The 26,838-nt window shown below is 48.8% G+C and overlaps 1 protein-coding gene across 1 annotated transcript; it reads right to left on the bottom strand.

Annotated features, from left to right (window-relative positions):
* Positions 1-2,858: 2,858 nt before the first annotated feature.
* On the bottom strand, positions 2,859-26,819 carry DPP7 (dipeptidyl peptidase 7). The gene is made up of 13 exons (XM_050908137.1): positions 26,747-26,819; positions 26,299-26,427; positions 23,029-23,168; positions 22,138-22,301; positions 20,125-20,260; positions 17,379-17,460; positions 15,474-15,640; positions 14,247-14,307; positions 5,390-5,508; positions 5,150-5,306; positions 4,767-4,831; positions 3,842-3,912; positions 2,859-3,285 (listed from the first exon to the last, which is right to left on the bottom strand). Exons 1-13 carry the CDS (start codon positions 26,817-26,819, stop codon positions 3,144-3,146), a joined length of 1,506 nt encoding a protein of 501 aa, XP_050764094.1. The 3' UTR covers positions 2,859-3,143.
* Positions 26,820-26,838: the final 19 nt, after the last annotated feature.

The raw sequence follows: 26,838 nt of genomic DNA, 5'->3' as shown, positions 1-26,838 counted from the left end.
ACCTGTTTGCTCAAAGAAAATTCCATAGGTGGATGGGGCTACAGTGAGCATCTAACCTCTGAACTTCTTGAGAACTGAAGTCTTGCTACAGGTCTTAGAAACTGGCAGTTTTGCAAGGTCCATGGTATTGGCTGACAGGGGCCCCGCTGTGTTTCACATGGCTTTCCGTTAACAAGATTTTCAACGTTGCATGCCAAGCTCAGATACAGCTGTATTTACTCATCCGAATATTAGGCAAAGAATCTGCTTTGTTTCCTATTCGATACCAGAGTGACATTGCAGTTATGGGGGATGCAGACAGGATAGGTTTTTGCAACTAACACATTTACACAGTTTTGTGCATTTCTCCTGCCCTTTAAGACTACTTTCCTTCAGCTGTGCACTCCTAGAAATAACCCTACAGGCAATTCAGCTCCTGATTTCCAGTGCCACACTCAGTATGTTTAACAAGACCAGTAAAACTGACGTGTCAGGGTCGCTCCATGATGTTGTCTGGCAAGCTTGTTGCTTCAACAGAAGGGTTAAGAGTTTCCTGACTTTGGATTCGGGAAGAATGGCTTGGGGTTTTTTGTCTCTGAAGTATTGCTAGAACTTACTGTCAAAGTCTGGGGGCTCAGCTTCCACTAAAAACCAACCCCGAGTTCTTCAGAAATGGATGACTTGTGCTTGCCAGGAAAACCTGCTGATTGCACGATCAGTTTTCAAGCTCTGACTTAAAGGGCATGTGACCGGAGAGACACTTCTTACTGTTTTGTGCAACGTTCCCATCTTGGTCATACTCCTCATGCTGGTACATGATAGAATAAATAAGCCTTTTCTCAACGATCCTACTGGTACAGGTCTTAAACCAGCACGGGGGCTGCACCCATGGATGGTGCTCTGGGTCATTTACTCTCTGCACTCCATTTTCCTTTTGTGTTCTCTGAAGTTCGGCCCCAAGCAGCGTTCCCGCAACGTGCAAGAGCGGTGACTGCTGCTGTTGGGCTCTTCCCTTCAGCTCGGAGAGCACCACACAGCCAGGGTTTTCCGCTTAGATCCCATTCTTCCTTGCCCAAGGCTTCAAAACGTTATGGACGTTTGTGGCACTGGCTTCAGACTTCTGCCACAGTGTCTGAAGCCTGTTGTAATTATTTTTAGCGCTGCTCATCTATCATCTGCATGGAAGTCCATGCGTATCTTGTTTATCCCTTTGCCATAGCATCTGAAAGCCTTTAGTTCATCCTTCCATATAAATAAAACCATTTCTGTCCCTTACACTATGTGGATTCCTTTGGGGCAAGTACCCTCTGCAAGAGGAAAATAAGAAGTCGGTATAGTCCATTATAAGAGGATTAAAGAACTCTTATCCTTCTGGAAGGTCAAAAGACCCCTGGGCCTCTGTTCACTCACAGGCACAAAACAAGCCCCTGGACAAAGGCGGTAACTTGCAGATTACTTTCCGAAAGACTCATACTGAACGGGGCTGCTTCAGTGCACTGCTGGGTTGGTTTAATTAGGGTGCCTGCTTGCTTGCAGAGAAGCAAGATGTAATCCTCTCTGTCTGCAGACACATCCACCGCTGTCTGCTTTTTTTAATGTGGTGCTAGTCCTGAATAATTGCTGGGGTACAGCAAATCTAAATTAAGAAAAGTCGGGGGGGTCTGTGAGCACGGAGGGTGAATACCAGATTCTGGCATCTCAGTGAGGCTGGAAGGGGCCGTGTTGTGTAAGCCATAGTTTCAGCAACAAACCTGAAGCCTGACTTCAGTAGGAGCGAAAGGGACATTGGCAGCTCTTAGCAGAGGTGCAGAGGTTTTCATCAGCACAAATGGAGAAGATACGGGTCTTATTGAGGATGTAGTTCCACTAACAGTCTTAAAGCATTTTTCTTTGGGGGCTGGAGTTTGACTCATCGGGTCTTCCATATGTTGTCCTTCATTTGTACATATCTGAAAGATCTGACAAATGGACTTCATCCGTTCCTGCTCTTCCCTGCACTCCTGGGCGAGGAGCAGAAGCTTTGGCCTTTTGTACTTAAGAACGGGGAAGAGGTAAGCGGGTCGTATGCAAAAACCCCTTTTGTCAGCACCCGAATATTGTGAAATAACTTCAGTGGCTGACATCGTAGCTCTGGGAACCAGTCGTACTGTGATGGCAGGGAGGACCCAGCAGTGCAAATACTTAACACAAAGCCGTGTGTTTGAGCAGTGTAACAGAAGCTGAAGCAATGCTGTGACTTTGCCTGTGTAAGTAACGTAAACCTTTGATGACCCGGGAGGCTTCTCCGCTAGCTCATAAAATCATTGTAAATGGATCAACTGAGGCATCCAATTGATTACCAGGATTTAACGTTTTTGCAATTATGCTAGTATTTATTGGTGCATAGTAATTCCAGTAGGTAAGAATCCACCTGTTTATGTGCAAAGATGAGTTTACTCCACCCGGAAAGGTGAGAAGTATCCTTTTTTATCTTCTTTGGTTATACTACCAAGCCATGGAATTATATCACTTTAATAAACTTGTAATTTATTTTAAAAAGATCTGAAGATGTCTCAAGTGGAAGTGTGCTTTACCGTCGGCTCTTGAGTGACAGCAGTACACTCCGGGATTGCTTTGTGTAAGAGTAAGATCTTTGTGTAAGATCTCACCAACTGGAGATCTCTTGTGCAAGTTAAAACCAAACCCAAAAAACCCCCAAACCCACAGTGCTGGATGAGGCTGACACATAACTGCTCCCTAGTGGAGTCCCCTGTGAACCTGTGTAAGTAAGGACCGTACCTCTGCTTTTCCACTAGTCATCTAACATTTACTTTTTGTCTAAAAATAATTTAGCTTCAACCTTAAGGTGCCTCCTGCAACCACACTGTTCAGGACAGTGATGATTCTCGGGCCTTCAGGCAAGCTTTTATTATTTCCACCATTTATAGTGCCTTCGCATCGCGAGTGGGTGAGCATGAAACCCACGCAGTGTGGTTTTGGCTTCAGTCAGTGATTCGGCCTTTTGCTTTTCTTTTGACGCCTGACTGGGGCAGGTGGGACGCTTCCGAAAGGTGAATTCCACCGCCATGGCAGAGGAGATGACGCTTCCTCAAGCAGCACAGGCACAGCTCAGCGGGCTGCTGTCTTTTTGTATCCTGGTCGCAGCCTCGCAGGGATGGACGTATTCACAGCCGTCTGCCCGCTGAAGCTCCCGAGCGCTTCTCCCGTGCTCTTTCCAGCCCTGCAGATTTCACCCAGCCGTTGATGATGCTCGCTTCGAGCTTGCGCACCTCTGTGACGGATGGGGGGTCAGCTGGATTGCCTCCTCTAGAGAAAGCAGAGCAGTGTGAGCTAGTCAGCGGGCAGCAGCTCTTTGCCTCTTGCACAGGGAAAGCCGAGCCAGGGAACTGAAGGACAGAGATCATCTGTTCTGTACTTCCTATTTATGCCCTGGAAAACAAGTTGCAGTGTCACACCCAGCAGGAGGCTGGGAGGCAGGCTTGGGAGCTCTCCCTGAGCTCTCCCTTGCATCGGTGGCTGCTGCCCTCTGCTCCGGGCCTGAAGGCTGATGGCTAATGCCAAGAGACACTGGACTACTTCACGACTGACAGCTACAGGCTACCACACACTTGTGCCAATCCTTGTGCAAGAACATGTTCTAATGACAGTACGTGAGCTTAGTGCCGAGTTCTGACAGCTCGGCTTCCCTGAAGGCTGTAAGAGCCCTGTTCTGGGGATGAAGATTGCTCTTCCACAGTTACACTGCACAAGTCTGGTATCCAGTCCTCTTTAAGCATCTCCTGGTTCTTTGGACTGTGACTAGCTAAGATCAAACACCCGGGGCAGCAGGATTTTGTCAGCCAAAGGAGAGTTCAGTACTTACCGGAGATCTAGGTGATGAGCGCCTCCTTCAATGGTCAATGCAATTAGTGAAGGACTGAGGCTGCTATTTATCTGGAAGGAGAAGGAGCAGAGACAAACTCTCACCAAGTTACCGGGCAGAACTGGACATCAGTTCTGAAAACTGGAAGACCAGCTGGGCAGGACTGAGGAAAAGCACGGGAAAAGATCCTTGGTACGGCCGACATTGTGTGCACGGCTGACAGTCCTAATCAGCCCCCTCACCTGTCTCGAAGTGAAGGCTTCCCCCAAGGTGAAAGCTGTCAGCCTGCTCCAGTACAGGCGGTTTGAAGTACCAGGCTCCTTTGGGCCCAGGCAGCCTAAGCAGCCTGTTCCTCTTGCAGCTGAGATGATTGCCAAGCCAGCCTAAACCAAGGAACTCCTGCATTACAATCAGGAGCTCAGCTAACTCAAAATCCAGTTCTGCGTCATTTTTGGTTTTAAATTTTAAACTAGAGCTCTGCCACCACTCTGAAGTTTTGTTGAACCTAAGCCAAAATATGCCCTGGTTCGAGTTGCTGCTTACAGCAACCGCTTGGTCTCACAAAGTCTGCTGAGAGTGGAGATAGCAAGGAGCACTCGGCTGTCAGGACTGAGACCAAGTCTCAACGCAGAAACACAACGGGTTGTGGTTCAGACACCGGGTGTTGGGTAAAGAGGCTCCTGCTGTGTCTGCACTAGTGAAGCCACCTTTGCTGCGTCAGTATTCCTGGCTGATGGACACTATTCAATGTGTCCATCATTAATGTCCTGAGGCTTCTGAATGGTTCAGCATAAAACAGCTGCTTGCAGAAACTCAAATGGGCCAAAGACGAATCACCAGTGCTGCTCTGAAAGGGAGGAGGGGGCAGTGTATCACCTGGAAAGGCTGCTCTCTCTGCTCGGTGTGCAGGAGTGCACATGCTTACCCCACCTCCAGCCCACGGGTCCAAGTCTCCGTTTGAAAAAATGATGTTGCTTGCACTTTTCAGGTCTGAAATTCAGAGAGATGACATTTGAGAGGCCTCCTTCCTGCCCATTTACCCAAATGTGTTTGGCTACTGCAGCAAACACGGCCAAGAACAGAAAACACAGGAGAATAAAACAAATTCTTGGCAGTTTTTAGGTTTCCCACTTCTGTCTCAAGGAGGTACAGGAAGGTCTGGTTGGCTCAAGTCAGCACAAGGCTGTGACTTTCTGCCAGGACTTGTTAGTGCGCTGTGCCCGTCCCCACGGAGCTCAGCTGGGCAGAGGGGGGACAGGCAGACAACTACACGGTAATGCAAAGGGACGAGCAGCCAGCACAACTCACCTCCTCCCCAAAAGTTTGTCTGCAGCCAGTGTGGTCGTGGCCTCACATGCCATTTGCTCTGACAGTACTGCTCTCGCATGGCCTCCGTGAAGGGCATCTCGGGGAACATGTCGGTCACATTGTTGCTGTTGAAAGTTAAGTTGATCTCGGTGCAAACCTGAGAGAGGTGCAAGAGCTGTCATGGGGCGGGGGGATAACCAGGGCAGAAGCTGAAACCTGTTGGTGTCTCCAGCACCTTACCTGGTAGTCCCAGGCCTCGGCGTCTGAACCGATGCCGCAGCCCGTGGGGTCAGCACAGGACTGGTACAGCTGGTATATGTTGTAACACTCTGCCGAGCCGGAGGAGTTGTAAAACACCCCTGCCAAGTGGGAACACAAGACAAAGCCAACCTGTCAGCACCTCTCTGCTGTCTCACCCACCGCCTCCCACAGGAGCCTCATGGCCAAGAGCAAGCAGATGGGGAGCTACCCCAGCTGGGCAAGTGTGTATGGCTGGGCCAGAGCTAGCAGGGTCTGCACCAGCGTTAGCTCATTATCCCAACTTTACGCCAAAGCTTTCACATGGTCTCACGCCTGGCTGCATGATACCCTTTGCTTCTGCTGTATCCACGGGGAGGAAGAGGCTCCCAGGTGCTCTCTGCTGTCTCTGCTCGTGCCACAAGCCAAGCCCCTGGCCAAAAGTGTCCTTGGGAGAGCCCTAGCCTCCAATCCCCAATGCACCCAGGAGCAGGCTGTGTACAGGACGTTAGCTGAATGCTTCAAACTGAATGGGACACAACTGCCGAGACCTTCCCGCTCCCTCCCTGAAAGTAGCTGTTGTCTGAATCCATCAAATTTGTCAGAGGGCCAAGGGTGGCACGTCACAGACAAGATTTTGTTTGACTGTTGTTCAAGAAGGGAAAGACGGCGTGTGCAGGCTTGCCCAGATGAAAGAGCACCTGACCAGGCAGCCCAGCGAAGCATAGCTGGGGAGCTGCTGAAGAATGAGCTGCTTTTTGTGTGGATGGGGAGTTACCAGATAGCAAGGAGGAGGAATGCAGCTAAGCCAGTGGCCATCCGCTGCTGCCAGTGTCACAGCCCACAGGCAAAACCCGCAAACGCTGTGGGTTTTGTGCGATAACCGGCACCAACAGCTCCACTTGCAAACGGCCCCAGGCAGCCGCACAGCACACGCACTCTGTGCCTGCAAAGCACCGGGCAGAGGCCACTGAGGAGGGAGGCTGCCGCGGCTCCTGCCTTTCGGATGGCTCTGTGGCGTGGGCAGCACAGCCTCAGCTCAAAGCACGCTCAAACCACTGAGCATGCTCAGCTCAAAGCATGAAACCCCTGGTTCGGCTGCAGAAGACTGCCCAGGAGACGCACTGAGTGTGTGCAGCGAAGAGTCCTCAGGCTGCTCGAGGGCTACGCGCCTTTCAGAGCAATGCTGCTCAGCTCGCAGGTCAGCACGGTGAGGCTTGTGTCGGACACCTACCTGGCAAAACTCCTGGAAGGGCTCAGCAGCCTTCGCTCGCAGAGTGCCCTGTGCGATGTGACACTGGAGGCAGAAGGGGTTTGCTTTCCAGCCCACAAGATCGTTTTAGCATCAGCAAGTAATTACTGCAAGATCCTGTTTGTTGGAAACTTCACAAGAGCGGGCAGCCAGGATGGTAACGTCCGGCTGAAAGCCGTCAGTGCTGCCGGGCTGAGGAACGTTCTCAACTTCATTTACTCCAACAAACTAGACCTGTCATTACAGAATATTGAGGAGACCTTCAAAGCTGCAGAAACCCTCCTGGTTCGGGAGGTGATCAAGCTGTGCTTTTGCTTTCTGGAGGGTTGCTTGAACTGTGAGAACTGCATGGACGTTCTTAACATTGCTAAAAAACTCGGCCCAGCAGAGTTGAGACAGAAAGCCATGTGCTACGTAGGGCAGCATTACAAACAGATCCTGGCTGATCCTCAGTGCTTGAAAGACCTGGACCGAGGAACCCTTTGTGAAATTTTAGACAGGACCGACACCGAGGGATGCAGCGAGCTGGAGCTGTTCAGAGCCGCTGTGAGCTGGCTGCAGCATGACCGTACGCGGCTGAAAGATGCGGCAGATATTTTAAGGCGCATAAGATTCCCTCTCATTCCTTTATGGGATCTGCAGAGATATGTCCAGGAAACGCCTCTTATGAGGCTGGATTCAGGCTGCCACAGGTACCTGCAGGAGGCTCTGAACTACCACTCCCAGCTGTACGCTCAGCCAGTCCTGCAGACCCAGAGCACGAGCCTCCGCTCTGGTTCCACCGTGCTGCTCGTCGCTGGTGGCAGAACCGCTGACAACTGCGTGTGCAGAGAGATGTGGGCTGCAGACCGGAGCTGCAGCACCTGGCACAAGGTCGGGGACCTCTGTGTGCCCGTGTACAACCACTGTGTCGCCATCATCAACGACTTCCTCTTTGTCATCGGAGGGCAGTGCAAATTTGATCCCACAGGAAAGCAGCCATCAAATGAGGTAAGACACAAGAAACCTTTAGCCTTGGAAAAATGGCTGGGTGAGGAAGGGAGGGAGTCATTCCTCTTGCCCACTGCAGATCTCCCACCTCTACGTATTTCTTAGCACTCTGTGCAGTACAGAAAGCCCTTGGGAATACAGCTTCCAAACTCTCTGGGAAGCAATCAGGTCTGGCCCCGGTCCCACCTTGCTCCTACTGTAAATTGTCACCCTAATCTGTACACAACTTCCACAGTGCAGGTTCAGCCAGGTCCACGTCAGTCAATCAAGCAACGCCATGAACGCTACCCCTGTCCCCACTGTTGCCGCCATGGGACTTGTGCTCAGGAGGCACGGTTAAAGCCTACCACTTCACTTGAGAACTGCTCCTTCCTTGGTTTTGCCCTTGAAGGGCAAATCTGCTTTAGCTCCCAGGACCTTCCCCTTCTGCCTGGAGAGTAAAAAGACTTGTGCAGGATTTTATGTTTTCCTAGATGGCTTCAGTGAGCTTGCTAGAAAAACCAGCATGTTTTTCTTTCCCATGCTCCCGGGGGGGCTTATTTCAGCATTGTACTTAGTTCAGCAGTGCCCCTGCAAACAGCAACTCTCTTCCCCTGCCCTGCAGGCAGGAGGCAGCTCAGCAGCAGCGGAGCAGAGGATGCTGAAGCAGCAGGGCTGCGGCACTGGCTGCTGGGCTACCGCCCAAGCCCAGCACTCACCGCATGTGGTTCTGCAGATACTGCCCTTGCTCAGTGACCTGGGCTTTCTAACCAGGACTGACAAAACAAGCTTGGGGAGATATTTACTGCTGAACAAGATGTGAGTGGACGCCCAGCCTTAGCAGAGGTGCTGTGCCCCTGTGGTGATGCCACCAGCGACAAGGGGAGGGGAAGCCACTCCTGCCTTCTCCTGGGCAAGAACGGCGGGCAAAGCTCAGCTGCTCTCTTTACTACACACTCAAACAGTAGCAGAGATGCAAAATGTGCTTGTTTAAATCTCACTGAAACAGTTGTGCTGGTTTCGGCTGGGATAGAGTTAATTGTCTTCTTAGTAGCTGGTACAGTGCTGTGTTTGGGATTTAGTGTGAGAATACTGTTGATAACACGCTGATGGTTCAGTTGTTGCTAAGTAGCGCTTATCTTAAGCCAAGGACTTTTCAGTTTCCCATGCTCTGCCAGCAGGCAGGTGTGCAAGGAGCTGGGAGGGAGCACGGCCAGGGCAGCTGACTTGAACTAGCCAAAGGGCTATTCCATACCATGGAACGGCATGCCCAGTAGAGAAAGAGGGGGGAGTTGGCCGGGAGGGGCGGATTGCTGCTCGGGCATCGGTCAGCGGGTGGTGAGCAATTGCATTGTGCATCCCTTGCCTTTTCTTGGGTGTTGGGGTTTTTTTTGTTGTATTCCTTTTCATTACAATTATTATTATAGTCTTATTCTTAGTTAGTAGTGTATTTTATTTTACTTTAGTTATTAAACTGTTCTTATCTCAATGCATGAGTTTTACTTTTTTTTTTCCTCCTCCCCATCCCACTGGGAGGGGGAAGCGGCTGCGTGGTGCTGAGTTGCTGGCTGGGGTTAAACCACAACAACAGTTGTCAGCTGACACATGCTGGCGGGTGTTTGAAACAAAGGTATTTCATTAAGCCAATGTGTTTCACCTCCTGCTTGCTGCAAGCTGAGAGCGCAACCTGTTCCCAGACCCCCCCAGACCTGCAGAAAGGCCATAACGGAGCCTCCAGCTCCACTGGGGAGGTACTGCTCTATCAGCTGGCTGGCACTGGAAGTTGAGCCTGTCCAGGTCTGAATATAAAACCTTCCTCAGTCCAGGGAAAATGTTTATCAGTTCTTGAAGCCACACGAGACGCAAGCAAGCCAGCCAGCCATCTTCTGCTAACCATCACCCATCTGCTGTGAACCTAGGTTTTCCGATTTGATCCCCGCAACACTTCCTGGCTCCAGGTCGCCAGCATGCTGGAGAGGCGGACACGCTTCCACGCAGATGTGCTGTCTGATCGCATCTTCGCTGTGGGTGGCGGGACGCTGCTGGGGACCCTCACTCGCACCGTGGAATTGTACCAGCCCGCTGACAACAAGTGGGAGTTCACAGCTCCTTTCCCCACGCCTATTGCTGATCATGCAGGAACAACCCACAAGGGAATCCTCTATATTTCAGGTGATGGAGCTAGTGGAAAGCAGCATATTTTCATATAGTTTCATTGATTTTTGCTGGCATCTTAATGTCACAGTCTAAGCCTGCACCCACACCAGTAATGCCAACAGCTCCAGTGTCCCTTTCCTGCTGTGTTAGCACAGCCTCACTGCCCTCCTGAATGGCAGGAATTATTTTCTTTCCAAGACATTAAAGGTGACATCATCTGCTTGCAATCCACACCCCTGCTCGCCTTTGACCCTGCAGTCCTGGCTAAATCCCAAAGCTGTGCTGTCTGAAAAGGTAAACCGGGCGCAGGCTGCCATAGTGTTGGGGATGGGATTAAACCCTGGTATTCATCTGAACGGAAGATGTGGAACTAACCCTACTGCACTGCTTTGTTAATCTGTACAAAAAGAAGTATAATGCAGGCTCTTACCCTCTTACCCACTGAGCCTGTACAGCTCTTGCCCTACAAGGGATCCTCAGTCTTTACCGGGATCTTTGCTAGATGGTGCAGCATGTTTAACAATAAAGCAGCACGGGTTTAAACACTTCAGGAAATTGCTGCAGGATCTTTAGCTTTTGCAGCTACAAATTTGGACTTGAAAGATAATCTTTGGTTTGTCCTAGGAAGAGTACTGTGTTGTTTGTGTTATTGCCTCTGCAGTTAAAAGTCCTGGGCCAGTCTGCCATCGCTGTAGGCTCCCTGCTTCATAAACCAGTTATGGCCAGCTGAGATCGCTGTACTGATCTAGTCCAGATTAACTTCAATTGCACAGTTGCAATGACAGGTACTTCTCTGGGATGGACTGTACACCCGAGGCCCCACGGGCAGGGAAGGCAGCACACGGGCTGTCCTACCCAGACGTGTACCCCAGTGCCAGCAGGGCTCCTGCACCGGCAGCGCTGGTTGGTAATGGTTCAGCTGGGGGAAGGGCCGAGGCTCGGGTTCAAGGCCCTGCTTTGACTCAGCTGGCCCACAGTGCCACAGGCAGCTCATTTAACCTCTCTCGGTCTCGATTCCTACCAGAGCGCAAGGACAAAACTGCCTCAGAGCTTCAGACATACCATAGAGATCTAGGCTGGATAACACTATACCCCTTGGGTATAAGATCTTACCTACCTATAGCACTCCTTTCCTTCTGAACTAGTGGGGTCACTGCAAATATGATCTGGCCAGCCTACAGCCCTGCCCAAGCAAACGGAAAAATTAAGAGCATTACTTCAGTACAGGATTTAAACACAAGCTCCATGCAGACAAAGTGTCCACAGCCAGGTATGCTGGGGCTTACAGCCAACCTGAAGCATCACCTTTCTGGTTTGCAAAGACTCTCTGCAGGCTGGAATTCAACAGGCAGGCAGCTGGAGGCATCTGCCCTTCCCATAGCAGCATCCTCCTTCTGCAAGGAGCTTTTTATAATGCACCCCTGAAATGCACAAGTGCGTGCCTAATAAGGAGAAAAAGTTGACGACAGCACTGGCAGATTGGCTCTGACCGTCTGTCGAAGATCCAAAGTTCAAAGAGTTTTGAATGCTTTTCTTTCAAACCACAATTCTGTGACTGCACGTGCTGGAAGCAGATTCCCTAATTAAAGCTATTCCTGGTTACACTTGAAATACCGCAAGAGCTTTATTCAAAAATCTTTTGTGGAAAACTGTTTACAGAAAGAGCTGGAACTGGTTTGGGTTTTTTTTTTCTCTTTAAAATACCTGAGAAGCTCAGGTTTTAAATTTCACACTGCATCAGCTCTGCAGAATGGTGTGAAATTTAAAACCTGAGCTTCTTAGGTATTTCGAAGAGGAAAAAAAAAAAATCAGCTCTGCTAATGTTTGCAGAAGGTTTGCTAGATGTCAGAGAGGATGATGGATAGATTTTTCAAGACTTCTGCTTTCCTTCTAGGGGGCTTCTCTGGGGGTAAAACCTTACGAGACACTTACAGCTACCTCCCTCGCCTCCGACGCTGGATTGGCAACAGTGCCATGGCTTTTACCCGCTGTGATCACGGGATGGCTACAGTCAGGGACAAGATCTTTTGCATTGGAGGAAGGACACTAAAAGGAGTAAGTTCATTTGCTCTTATAATCCCCAATCTGATCCAAAATGGGGTCTCTGTATTGCTAGGCCCTGACTGTTTTATTTTAACAGGCTGACCAGTAACTTCATTATTTTTGGTCTCTTAGTGGACTGGCACAGTTGCAAGTCAGGCCAATAAGCTTATGAAAATGTGCCTGCTGTTACAGTCGTGCACATTAGACGCTGCCCTGTTGTCACACTGTATTTGCTAGAGTACAAAGGCTGTTTAAAGCATTTTTTTAAATAGAGAAAACATACGGTGGAGGCACAGCCTGCTAACACGGGAAAACCTAAGTGTAAAACTGGTCACGTACCTGCCCCAAACACACTGACCACCTGATTTTCCTTGTTTGAGCTGAGAGGGGGCGAAACACTGGCAGACGGGAAGAGGAATGGACTGCAGTGAGGACACTAGTCTAGATTTTAGGAAAGATGGGCTCAAGTCCTGGAATGCAAATGAACTCTCTTCAAACCTAGATGTCCCATCTCTGAAAGAGGAGGGAAAGCACTGCCCAGCCTTCTAGGAAGAGACCGGCCAGGGGCCGAAAGGCTCACTCTAGGAGAATCCCATTCCCTGAAGCCCAGAGAATTGAGTTTTCAAAGATCATTCAGCAATTCCCATTGAAAAGTGTAAAGACTCAGGGCTGGGCCTGATTTTACCATGACAGGTACGGTTTCTTTTGAAGGAATGAGGGAGTCTTAGAGAACTTAATTGCTCACTGAGGAAGGGATAGAAATCTATAAAGAGAAACCGCACATCAAGGCTGACATCAAATTCCTCCAGGTGACACAAACTCCGTTATTGTCCACAATTCAATGCAATATAGCCCTCTTCAGATGATTTCCTTCGTAATGTGTTAAAAGTCTGGAGAGCAGGCAGGACTTGGGCTATGCCAGTTCCAGCAGGTCCCTGTAGCACCTTGCTCATCTCACTCCTCTGATTTTCCATGAAGAAGAAAGCTCCTTTAAAGCCATGCCATTCTGGTATTTTATTCAGTTTCTTTTGAGGCTCTGATTGCTAAACGTGGATCAAAAGTCTGGCACCTTGAGCCCCATGGTATTCAAACAGATGTCGAGACACTGGTTTCCTTTATCATGAACCAAGCGAGCCTGACGTGACAGTGATGCCCACTCGAGGTGTGATACGATGGGTGAGTGTTGGTCTGGTTCTTTGCAGGTGGAGGAATGGATTCACGTCAATGAGACGGAGTATTATTGTCCTGTAAGCAATCAGTGGACAACGCTAACGCTATCCCCGTTCAACTGCTGCCAGTTCAGCATCACAGCCCACGACACTACGCTCTACCTGGCAGGAGGTGGGTCGCTGCAGCACATGCAGAAAGAAGACAGTGTTTTCCTGTATGACACAGAGGGGCAGGTATGGAAGAAAGCCAGTCCCCTACCTAAAGCTCTGATGGATCATGCCTCTTGCATGATTAAACTGTCCCAAGTGAATGCAGCTGGGGAGATGGGGAGAGGCACAAAGTGCTCTCCTGTGGGCAGGAGGAAGAAGCCTACCCTCAGCTTGTTCATCACAAAGAAACAAGAGTCCCACTCTGCCTCAGAAAAGAAGTAGGATGTGAATACGTCAAGCAGATCTGACAGTGTTTGCCAAGACATTAGTATTTTAACAACTCTTCTAGTTGCCAGCCAAACATCTTCAGCAGTGATTCGGAATTGGTACATTTCTGACTTTGTGCTATCATGGTGACATGCATAATTTGCAAAAAAAGGAATTTGTTCCCAATCCTATTAAGCTGCATTAAACCCATAAGAATTCCTTAAATCAATTTTTTGTCATTCAGAACCTGTTTTTCTGAATAATGACCAAGGTAGAACTTATTTTTAATGAGCAACTTGAGAGATTTTATGAGGAAGTCTTCAAAAGAGCTTTGAATTCTATCTCTAATAATTTCCTTACAAACACTGCTGGCTGACAAATTAAGTACTCACAGAGATAAATATACACGATGTATTTAAGATTGTCTTGCCACTGGATTAAGACCATAGGGCACGTGATGACAACCTTGTCCTCAACAAGCAGACCAGAAAACTTCCTTCAGTGAACGTGCATTGAACCTGTGACTGCTTGAGCCAGAGTATGGGTAAACTTTTAGAAAAGAACAAAGTACCTTAGAAGTCCACATCTCACGGACACTCAACAGGCTAAGGGGCTGCAATGGCTGAAAAACCCGATGCGAATAAGTTTGGAAAGGTGAGAGAATGAACCTATGGGCCACCATGGGACATCCCAACGGACAAAGCCAATATGGGGCAAAACGTCCCAGTGGGAGATCAGAGTCATAGCAGCTCCCATGATACGCAACCTGCACAGCAATGCAACAGCTCTACTTACAGGTGCTTCTAGAAAACAGGGTGTTAAATAAAAGACCAAACTGGTACTATTAACTCACCAACAAGAGCAGCCAGGCCTTGAATTGGGTCTGTGTGGGCAAGGATTTGTTCACAGCCGACCTGGATGAGACACGTTACAGACAAATTGCACACAGAACAGTTAACAGTCTCTGCTCCACGGAAGGGCTAAGCTGGAAGATTCATTAAAATTATCACTTACACATTTTATGGTTCAGCAGCTTTCCAAGGCCCTAATGCAACAGGTTTGGGTTGTTTTTTTTTTTTTCCTCCCTTCTAGCAACAAAATACATAGAAACAAGGAGACAGGGCTAGGACAAACAGTTCCTTTACCAAGTTAAGCAGCTGTGCAGAGGCCACAGTGATACACAACAGTTCCTTACTCCTACCATCAGAATATTTTAATGCTCTTTCTAAGGAGGGGTAGACTAATTCTTTCCGTTTTACAGGTTGTTAAACAGACCCTAGAAGGGAACTGGATGGGGGAGGTAGGACTCCAACCATAAATGCCACAAGGCCAGAGGCTAATAAAGTCCTGTTGGCGTGGTGTGCTGGGGTGCAGCAGAGAACAGCAGCACGAAGCTGAGAACACACCAGAAGAAATGAAGAATTGCAACAGCAACTGGTGATCTGGGATCAAAGCTGGGACCTTTCAAAAGCAGCTGGTGTCTGAGAAGACTTTGTAGCCCCCTGAGAACCAGGCCCCTTTCCCACACTTTGCCATCTCCAATTCTCTTGAAAGTTTACAGGTTTTCCAGTCCCCACAGCAGCAGACTTTTCTCTGCATTATACTCTGAGGTATGCCATCTTCCTGGGCGATACTTAAAGGAGCTTGATTTTTAGATCTCCATCCCTACCCACCAAGAAAAATACATCTATGAAAGTGTGTTGAGGTGCGCTACAACAAAGCTACTTTTTTTTTTTTTTAAAAGCTACAGGTTTTTAGTGTTTAAAAGCTGAAGTCAACAAGCTTGCACAGGCCTTTGTGTCTAAGGTAAAGGCAGAGCAGGGTAGAAGTGGCTCCAGCAAACCCTCACCAACAAGCCTTACGGCAATGCATTTCAAACACAGCAGTCACCATCAGAGAAGTTTAAAATGTGTAGATTTACTGTCAGAGTGGAAGGGCTGCAACATCCACCACTACCTCGCCCTGTCACCATCACCGACGGTGTGTGCCTGACAGTGTCCCAGGCTGTGCAGCCCCCGGCACTCCAGTCACCGAGGTGCACATCAGAAACTACAACTCTTACCCGCGTCCTGGTACTCACCTTCACTGGATTGGCAGGGAGGTGACCCATGAAATTGGTTTTGTAAGGGTAGTCCATCATGGCCATCATGGTGAAGGCATTTCTAGCAAACCCAAAAAGCTGGTAAACATCCTCCTTGTTAGAGATCTTATTGCATGTGGCCATTTTGCTGCTGATTTCATCGTAGGCTGCAGAAGGAAGGAAAATGAAAGACACAAACTTCAACAGAGGAAAATAATAACAGGCTTCAGCATCTTGTTTCACTCAGGAGTAAGGAGATGCCTTAACACAACAGATGAAGTTTCTAGTGGGAAGGACACATTACGTCTGAATTTACACACACGTGGATGTTCAGGCACAGCCTTCCTGTGCAGCTTCATGACCCTGCATGGCCCATGGCCCACACTCTGCCTCTCGCGGAGCCACTGACACCTCCCTGGGGAGCCCAGAGGAATCAGCACCCACTGAGACTAAAACAGTCCCGGGTGGCACAGTGAGAAGAGCAGGTTGGTACGAGCCCATCCTCTCCAGTGCCCTGCCTGGCTGCCTCCTCCTCGCCCCTGTAGGCTCCCTCCCCGGGGTCTGCTGTGTCCTGCAGGGCAGTCTCCCCAGGCAACCTCTCATGCAGGAGAGCAGGGTACAGCAACAGCTGGAAGAACTGGCAGGGGAAAAAAACAAACAAACAAAACCCCAAAAAAACCCCAAAAAGCTCCTTGGGAGCCAGGTGCACTTGCAGTAAGAATTGCCAAGTGAGAATAGTCCTCACAAAGTCACAAAGGACTCCTGAGACGTGCCTTCAAACTTCAGTGTCATGCAGAGGGGTCAGCTGGAGTCAGGAAATCCGCCTCTGAAGACATTCCTTCAAGATGCACACTTATACCTTTGCATTTCTGCTGGGGAAGCTGCTCCCTTCATTTTCATCCTCCACGTTTTGGAGTCGCAGTTCCTGTCTGTCCCCATCGCACTCTACAAGCTGCCCACCGGAGCCTGGCTGTCTTTTACTTGGAAACCCAAGGCCTGGAACATGCCTCTTGATACCCACTTGAGAGCCTAAGCCTTAAATATGACCACCTTATCCACCTCGCTGCAGAAACCATGGCCCCAGGCAGACCTCGAGGACCTTGGCTATTTAATGGTAACGTTTTTCTTGCTGTGATTCAAAGCTAAATGGGGTTTTGGATCCCCAGCTCCTCTGGGCAATTCCAGGACCAGCCCCTGCAGCGAGGCAGTGACAGCAGCCGTCGGAGGCACACAGCCCCTGATGTGCAGCACCACAGACCAAGCCAAGCCTTGAGACAGACCAAGAACCCACCACAGCTTGTTCCAACACCACACAGGACTCCCAGGAGATGCTGCATTGACCCACGGTATCTGGTCTGGCCTATTTGGGAGACATCGCAGAGATCTTCACCAGTCTCTGTCCTTGGCTTCACCTAACTGTCCAAGGCTGGAGATGAAAGAGATGGCAATGGCTGCTTCAAGACCTAGCTTGCCTTCCAAATACTTCTTAGATATGTCCAGTGAGCTGAGCCACGGAGTTGTCATACCCACCTGAACAGTTGTCAACCGTGTGGGTGTTGAGGACAAGTATCTGGTGAAACACGAGGCTTTACCAGCATAAAACGCGGGTGTTTTGCGCCTGCAGGTGTTTTTGCACAGATGCAGAAAAGAGTTTCATTAACACTGTACCAGCCCCCCCGATGCTTTCATTTTGGTGTTGGTTACCGATTTCAGTGCTAACTGAAACTGTTCATGAAATCAAAAATCAAGCGTGCAAGCAGAAAGAGGCAGCCAGGTGAGCATTTGCATTGATTTAGCTGAACCAACTGAAGATCTAGCTGAAGTAAAAATCAACTTTTTTCCACATGGCTGGGACTGCCTGCTGGCTGCCCTTGGGAAGCCGTCTGCAGGGCTCGCTCTCCTTACCTCCACTCAGGCACAGATCCCTAATCTGCTGGAAGGCTTTGCGGACAGCTGTGACGCAGCCTGGGCTGGACTTCTGAAAATCCTGAAGGGACAGAAAAGACACGGGATTACAGTTGCACAGAGGAGATACATGTGGAGGCTGCACTGGGAAGAACTGCCAGAAGTACCAGGAGATGACAGGGGTTACTGGCCCACTGGTCAGAACCTCATCTGCATCTCCAGGAGCAGTGACACCGGTGCTTCTGCCTTGTCCTCCAGACAATCAGCACGTCCCAGCAGAAGCCAACAGTCTGCACAGCTCAGACCAAGCAGCCCCTGTTTCACCAGGTCTCACTGGGATGAGCTGTTAGACAAAACACTTTGCACTTAGCAGAGCCATTAGACTGAACACGAAGCAGCGAGAGGAGACACATGCCTTGGCCAGGACATGGGAAGAGTGTGCCAGGCTGCTAGGCCCAAAAGGTTTTTTTTTTGGTTTGGTTTGTTTTTTTAAACTCACAACAGAGTCCTTCCAACTGCACTTTGTCTATGAGAAGGAGCCATGGAGAAGTCAGTTATGCACGGAGGGTAGAGCACTGGTTTGAGAACCAAGATCTGCTTTTCTTCTTAAGCCTGCCAGTGACCTGCCAGATGACCAAGAAGGCCGTGTCCTTTTTCTTGGGAAAAACATTACTGATCCTGACAAAGCACTTTAAGGTATGTTTGAAGAGCTGTGGCTAGTTATGCTGGTGGAACAAGTTGTTTCTGTCACTGAAGGCTCTAGCAACCCAAACTGTTTCTCTTCTGTCAGCCTGTAATGCAGCTTGAGATCTGCTGGCAACCAGTGCTTTGTAATAATAAGAATTATTAGGGCTCTTTTAAGGTCCCTTTACCCTGCTAGAGCAATGGTTAAGTAACCACAAATCACTAGCTAAGCATTTTTCTTACAAAGACCCAGCCTCAGCTACAAATAGATTTGGGACCTTTATTTTATTCTTAACTCTGCCTTTGTCTGATAGTTAGGCTTAGAGAAATCACTACGGAGTTTTCCACAGTTTACCTGGGCATCCCTTTAGGGGTTCCAAATCTCCTTCTGGATGTGCTTATTGATCTTCATCTACTAACGGCTCTAACCGGAGCGTGGGGACGGATCGGCCTGGGACAGAGGAGCAGGTCTGCTCTGGCTGCCGTGAGGAGGCAATGGTGGCCTGCTGCAGCGCACTGCCAGCATGCTAAGGAACCACCACCCATTCCAGTTCTCCCCTGCAGACCCTTACAGACCTGGGAACAGTTCAGCTGAGCCACCGCGGAAGCACAGGCAGGAGGCATTAAAGCCATTCCAAGGAAAGCTGTTCCCCCTCCAGGCTGGAAAAGCTCAGTAAGAGTCACAGAGAAAGCTGCTTTGAGACAATGCACTCTGACTCACAGGAAGAGAGTGCTCCCGCAATGATTCATGAAAGGTTTGTTCCTTCAGTAGTGTTAACAGCTCTCAGTGGTGTTCTCTCACCAAGAAAAGCAATTGAATTCAGATTTCAGATGCACAGATTGCTTGTATGCAAACACACTGAAGGTGGAAGGAATTACTTTGAAAACAACACGAAGTGCTTGCTTAGGATCTCAGCCCAGAGGTCAGCTTACTGCTGCAGAGAGAATATATTTTAAAATGAATTGGAAAGTTTTTTCACATGAAAAGGTGAAAGCCCTGATTTCAGGGATGTGTAATGACTCACAGCATATTCACAGCTGAAGCAAGACAGAGCTATCAGCTGAACAGGGCTTCTGAGAAGGAATTAGCTTCAACCAGGGAAGAATTCCCACTGCAGGGCCTGGTAGATGACTAAGTGGTATTACATTTTTTGTTTTAAAATGTATAATTTTAAGACAAGATGTCTTTTATTCTCTTAGACACTTAGAGTTTCAAATGCTATTGTGTTTATTTTCATGTGATGGTCTCCTCTTTACACTTACTGGTAATGCTATCTGTCCTTTAAGTCTCTGCATTGAAATAAGGTTTTCATATACGTAAATAAGAGCAAAAAGACCACAAGTTTCATACACAGGTAGTTCATGCAAAGCCATCTGTGTCACCCAGATCTAGAAATTCATGTCAAAAAAGAGGCAAAACAGACACCATCACAAGATTTCAGTACTACCGGGTAGTACATTTCTTTCCTTATAAACTAAATGTAAGTCAGTTCTAAGCAATACCACCTTCCTATGGGTCCTATGTCCTAAAAATGTGAAAGCCACATTTAAATTTTGGTTTTAAGTGAACCCAGGACATCTTGCATATTTTTAGTTAGTGAAATGAAAATTTCCAAGCTCTTCATTGAAATGCAACCATCTTGGGACTAAGGAGCTGCTGTGAAGCACTGATATCAATGCAAAATACAGCACTTTGGAGAGGATTTGAAGAATAAATTATCCAAAGGGGGTTCAGCCAGGCACAAAGGAAAACTTTCAGGCTGTAATATGGTCAAGTCACTAGAAATGGCAAAGTGAATCCTTAGTGGTACTAGAGGTGCTGGAACCGAGTTGTGCTGCTCATCAGAGCAGCACCTTCGGGCCCTGAGCTGCCACAGCTAAGGCAGCGCTCAGCCATCGCATCTGCAGCTGCTGCTTTTCCTTGTGGGTTCCCATTTAATTGCATTCCCTGCCCAGCACTGATGCTGTGAAGACAGATGTCTGTTTAAACACATGGAAAAGGAAAAAGATGCAGCCTTCTTAAAGGAAGAAAATAATGCTCCTGAAGAGAGATGCTACTTACTGCTGTTACATCTCTGAAGAATTGGGTGGGGTCTCCAAGCCCAGCCACAGACAACAGAGGAGCACTGGCAGCTAATGCTCCGGCCACAATGTTTGGGTATTTCATCCTCATGTAAGCGCTCAGCATTCCTCCATAGCTGCCACAGGAGAGACAAAAGAGTTATTTCCTTTAACAGACAGTTTATAACATAGTAACTCAAAAGTTCAGGCCAGCATTCACGGGCTCACCTAACCTAAGGCAACAAGAAGCTTATGGATATCTAGTAGATGCCATCCTCATGTAAAAAGATCCAGTTATGGTCAATGAACAGCACACAACGTGTTCTTACTGGCCTTTCCCCAAATGCACACACCAGCTCCGGTGGGAACACAGCAGCCCAGTCTGCTTCTGCAGCCAAACGTAAATCCTGCCTCAATATTTAACTCTGCACCATCCTGAGTGCGTCCTGACAGCTTCGGTGCAGAACCAAGTGGGGCTCAAGTGAAGCTGTCACTGTTCAACGGGGGAAGGAGACACATTTTGCATACAGGATTATAAAGCCTAGCTAGGCTCGCAGCAACTAGCTAGGCTCTTAGCAAAGGGTGTCCCTGAACACTACACAATATGCAGCCCTCGCTAGTGTTGGGAAGTGGAGAATATTCTCCCCGGCGCCCCAGATAACAGCTGCATAGATGATCAGCACAGATATAGGGAAGGGAAGACGTTAACAAATACCACAATAAAACTCAAAGCCACCTTGGCAGCTTCAGTGACAGGGCCACAATCTGCAGATATATCAAGGGTTGCTAGATAAACCCAAGGTGACAACAGTTATTCATATGCCGATGTTTGTGGAGTTACTCTGAGGTCACACACAAAACGCATGTAAAACCTGGTCTAACTCCAAGTTTACAGGTATTCAAGTTTCCCTCCCCACCACCTCAAGTGGTTGGAGTAAATACCATTCCCACATCACCCACATGTAAAGCAATATGCATTTCTCTAACCCTGGTCTTGGAAACAGGCATTAGCTGAAACCTGCCACAAGTAATTTCAGGTTGAAGTTTGGCAAAGTTATCAGCAACAGCAGAGAGGGGTCTTTTCTCCCATGGGAAATGCTGTGCTGCTCCAACACTGCCGTATTTCAGTATTCTTCATGTGGCTTTAGTGCTGTTCAGGGCTGCTGCAGACTGAACTCCGATTTACACACACAGAGCTGTAGTCTAACATGCAGCCCAGCTAGCAGGTTTTGCTGAATCCCCCCCCAGGCCAGCTCCCGGCCCTTTTTACACTAGCTACTGTCCTGATAGTCACAGTACAAACACCCCTGAGATCAACAGCCCAGTCACCACCAGAGTGAGCTGGAAGCTTAATGATAACTGTCAGGTCAAATGCTTTTTAGCTCACTGCAACTGAATCAGAAGCCCTGAACTTGGTGGAAGCCTTTTACAGGGAAGCATCCCTCTACTACAAGTGTGGGGAGCCACTCAAGAGACAAGGACATTGCATCAACACAGCTGCAACAGAGCAAGCACTTTGGGGAAGGACTTCTGCTAGGAAGCAAGGAGCAACCAAGCAGCAGGTTCCAGAGCAGAATTATAAAGGAGCCTACAATGAAAATGGCTGGATGTTGTTAAAAAGGCTGCGTTTAATAAAAAGCTGGGTGGCCCCGGAAAGAATATTTTACCAATTGCTAGTTTTCTGTATTTCCAACGTAAAATGTTCTGATCCTGCAGGAGGAATTTCCCATTTTATGCAGTTCTGGCTGACTCGTACATTGAAGATGCCTAGAAACATTCAGTCAGTGGTGCTTCTCCAAAGCAATCACAAATCAAGACTAATTCTTGATGGGAGAGCTGACTGGGACCTGGTGATGAGCTCTTGGGAGCTCAAGCACAGGCACATCTGCTCCCTATCGGATAGCTTAAAGCTCTGCCTTTAGAACTTGCTTGAGAGCCAAACAGATCTACGAGGACAGCACGACTGTGGCTGGGAAAGGATGCAGAGAAGGGCAGGAGCACACACAAGCTTTACCTGCCTCCAAAAGCAATGACAGGGCAGTCTGCAGCACCGTACTGCTGCTTAAGCTCAGTAATGAGCACTGCATAGTCAGCGAGGGCTTGTTCCACAGTAAGCAGACCAGTCTTCTTCAGCTGTGTTGACTCAAGTCCAAATGGAAGAGACTTCCCATAGTACCTCTGAAAAGAAAGAGATATGCTGAGGAAACGCTGGTGTCAAGGTCTGGGTCTTCTCTGTTCTCACTATAGAACTGGGATAAGTGCGCACAAACGGGAAGCGGTAACAGAGCACGTGGTGTCCTCTAACTTGTTCTGAACTGAGGAAGTGCCTTGTCTCCTGCATCTGATAAACAGAGACCTTCAGGATGTATCCTGTAGAGGATGGACAGTCCATGACAAGCTACTTCAGTGGGTGCCGAGTGGGCCCTTGGCATGTGTCTCTCTCCTGAAATCCCCAACTAGAAAAGGGAACAGGGTAATCTCTGCATGCATAAGTTGTGGAACAGTAGATTTAATAGAGTGGTGTGCCTAGGGAAAGGTTGGCTTGGGACTTCGCAGGCTAGAGAGATTAAATATTATCCAAACAAAATAACTCTCTAGTCCAACGTGGAGTTCAAGGCCCATGGAAACTACTTACAAAAGCACTGGTCTAAAGCAAATACACCATGGCATAGGTTTTAATGAAACAGTAGTCTCTATCCTGGATTGCTGGTAGTCATAGTAAAAAAAATTCAGAAGCCATGGTTAAGTAAAGAATAGCTGCTACCACGAGGAGAAAGCTTACAGCAGGTATACCTCAGCTTCATGGCAAGAGATGTTGTTATTTTTCCAGATCTGCAGAAAGCTGAATTCAGTAATACTGAACAGAACAAGACTCTATAGTGTGCATAATGACTAAAATACTCACATGCTCAGCAAAAATCACAAGTGCTTGCTGTTCCTCTGCTAATTCAAATATGAAGTCAGAGTTCTCAGCAAAAGTCCAGATGTCACCTTCATTGCCAGTATAGAAAAAGATGGGTCCAAATCCTTTCTTCCAGAACTTTGCTGAGTGAGACAATTTACAGAAGCAAATTAAAAAAGCCAAAATACATGAGCATGAAATGAGACTACTTTTGGTGAGTTTGGGCAGGAGCTTAACAAGGAAGACCTCTGCGAACAGGCTGATCCCTGAGACCCGAGCTGGGGCATAAAGGCGTTAGAAATGCCAGGTTACAGAAATCTCTCATTTACCCCTGCTCAAATAAGAGCTTCCATGAGATCAGCACGTGGCCTGGAACTTCCACTTCTGCCTGAAAATCCCTAAAATCTCAGTTCTGCAAGGCATTTGGAAACAGCTGCCCCCCAAAAGAGCAATTTCCCATTTGTATACCCTTTTCAGCCCAATTCATCCCAAAATACTTGCACAGATCGCTTTTCCCACAAAATGGATGTTAGGGAATTGCCCGCATCTTTCTGCTGCTCCTGCTGTGACATATAACGTAGAGCCAAGCTGTAAATCACATATCATAGAATGGTTTGGATTGGAAGGGACCTTCAAAGATCATCCAGTTCAACCCCCCTTCCATAGGCAAGGACATCTTCTGCTAGATCAGGTTGCTCAAAGTTCCCGTCCAACCTGACTTCAAACACTTCCAGGGATGGGGCATCCACAACTTCTCTGGGCAACCTGGTCCAGTGCCTCACCACCCTCATAATAAAAAATTTCTTCCTTATGTCCAATCCAAATCCACCCTCTTTCAGTTTAAAACCATTGCCCCTTGTCCTGTCACTACAGGCCCTCGTAAAAAGTCTCTCTCCATCTTTCTTATAAGCTCCCTTTATATATTGAAAGGCCACAATAAGGTCTTCCTGGAGCTGTCTCTTCTCCAGGCTGAACAACCCCAACTCTCTCAGCCTTTCTTCACAGCAGAGGTGTTTCAGCCCTCTGACCATTTTCACGGCCTCCTCCGGACCCGCTCTGACAGGGCCATGCCTGTCCTGCACAGGGGACCCCAGAGCTGGTGGCAGTGCTCCAGGTGGGGTCTCATGAGAACAGAGCAGAGGGGGAGAATCACCTCCCTCACCCTGCTGGCCACGCTTCTTTTGATGCAGCCCAGGATATGCTGCTGATGACATGCTGACATATGTTATATATGTAACATGCACACACATACATCTATCTCTCATATGATATATCATATATATATGATGATATATGATGTGCTTCGTCCTCTGATCTGTTTATAACTGAAGGCAAATTGAGACTGTCAGGACAAGCTGACCCATGATGTCAGTACTTGCTTAACAAACAGTTGCTTTAATGCTTGCTGACTTTAACAAGCATTTGATTTTAGCTTAGTCTTAAATTGCAGAGGAATTAAGAGGTATAATAAATAGCTTTCTTCAACAACAGACCTCAGACCATCAGTTAAGCGTTGATTTCAACACATTGCCACATCACCCCAAGGGACCCTCCAACAGCGGTTGTCCTGTGGATGCCGCTGCAGCACGTCACACAAGGCCGTTTCCATTAACAGAGAGGCCTGAATTTAATTCTTGGTATTCTCAACACAGACTTGCCAAAGCAGGATTTGGCTTGGAAATGGGTTTGAAACCTTTCATTAGCGAAACTGCTGCTCTTTGTTAACAAAGAGGCTGATTCTGTTTCTGTGTTGCATTTGCTTTGGGTATCAGGTAGGAAACTGAAGTGCTATCTTTACTCTGTCTTTTCTGATACGCTTCGTGGCTCCTGTAGTAAACAACCATTCGCAGGAGCCAAAAACCAAACCAGACAGGTTGCTTAAAAAGGTATCTATTTTTAGATTGAAATCCTGGGGAACTGCCAGCTAACCTCAAGACAGTCAGATGCCTGGTTGTGAAATAATAGTCTCCTTCAAGTTCTCACTGATAATCTGAAAAGACTCGTATTGCACAAGAAGCAGTAGAGGGGAAAGGAACTACTCACAGGAATTTTGAGTAAGAAACTATTTGTAAACCAGCAGAACTGCAATGCTAATGTTTTGTTTCTCACAAATATTTTTCAGCTTTGCCCAGGACACACAGATAAAACATAACACTGTAAAAAGAAAACAAATAAAAGTTATGCAGTGCTTCAAACCAGGTGATCCCAAAGTTCTGTTCAAAAAGGGCCACTTAATCAGTGAAATTTCAGCCTTGGGTGTGCTATCAAAATTCACTTGTGTTCCCATATCTTTGGGCTGAACTGATCCATGAATTCATGCTTGGTGAAACGTGATGACTGGGTGCAGGTGCTGAACAAGCTGCAGAGTAACAGGTGATGTGAAGAAGGTGAGATGCTGCGTACGAAGCCCCAGATGCAGGCAGTCCGTGAGGCAGCAGCAGGCAGGTGCCAGGCTGGGCAGCACTCTGGCCTGGTGCTATTCACAGCTCCACCTTTGTTCTCTCCCTGCAAACCTCTCCCCGATTCCTCCAAACAGGCAGGACTGAAAAACATGTGATGCTGGTTATTGAAATTGCTGTCTTTTTAGTCACATGCTGTTTAGAAAAGCTTCCTCTCTCTTACTGTCTGTTGCACAGAAGATAACTCATGATTTGGCTAGAAAGAAAGACGCTGCCGGCTCCTTGCTGGAAGCCCTCATTGTTCAGCATGGCTTAAGCTATCTAAAGTTGCAGGGTTTTAAATAATGGAAAACACTGACCCAAGAGGAGTTATCTTCACTCGTAAGAACGATGGGTACAGAGTGCAACGTTTAGGTCACTATTTGTTTTTCTTGCTGCATTCAGAGCACTGAGTCGCACTTGTAAGAGATGCTGTGGCCAGCTGAAGACACACATGCACAGAGTGTCACATGCACACCCTGGTGCAAGCCCAACGCAGCTGCTGCTTCTAGCCTGCTCTTGCTCCGGAGAGGCCAGTCCCCACACCTGCACCCCACACCCCATGGCCAGAATGACAAATTGAAGGGAAGGAGAGGAGGATACAGACAATGCCGGGCGAAACGATGGGCTCACGAAGGGCTGGCACTCAGCTAAAACTGACTGCTAACTGCTCAGCACAGCTCTCTAAGCACCAAACGGAGAGGCTCTCTGCCTCAGTGCAGGGGCAGTTAAAGCTTAAGCAGACAAAAATTCAGCCCTGAGCCACAGCAAGGCCCTGCCATGGCCATGCCGGGGCTGGGAGCAGCTCGGCCGCAGCACACCCCCCGGGACCTACCTGAGACCAGGTACCGCTGCGGGAAGGTCTCGTTGCCACAGGTCTCATTGCCACAGCTCTCGAAGCTGAAGTGGTCCCGCACCTGCTGGAAGAGCCGCTCCTCCAGGCCGGGCCCCGCTGCCCGGGCAGCTGGAGGGGGGACCGTCAGCACAGGGGAAACCGGCAACCGGCACCGCCACCGGGTACGGCCCAGCCCAGCCCTGGTAACCGGGGCCCAGGGGATCCCGGGGCACCCGTCCAGTGCTCCCCAGGCCGGCTAGGGGCTCCCACCCGGGGAGGCTGGTTCGAGGTCCCGTCCGGGGCCCAGGGAGGCCGCTTGGGGGTTCCCACCCGGGGACGGGCCGCAGCGGTCCGGATCTCCGGCCCGGGGCGCAGGGAGGCGGGCAGGGCTCCGGCCCGGGGCGCAGGGAGCAGGGAGCCGGCCAGGGCTCCGGCCCGGGGCACCCACCGGGAGCGGCGCCGGCCGGCAGCAGGGGCGGGAAGAGGAGCAGGAGCGGCAGCAGCGTTCCCATGGCAACCATCCCCCTCGCGCCTCTGCGC

The sequence above is a fragment of the Gymnogyps californianus genome, chromosome 18 (assembly GCF_018139145.2).
Source record: "Gymnogyps californianus isolate 813 chromosome 18, ASM1813914v2, whole genome shotgun sequence".
Taxonomy (NCBI): Eukaryota; Metazoa; Chordata; class Aves; order Accipitriformes; family Cathartidae; genus Gymnogyps; species Gymnogyps californianus.
This window is presented reverse-complemented; position numbering and strand designations above follow the sequence as displayed.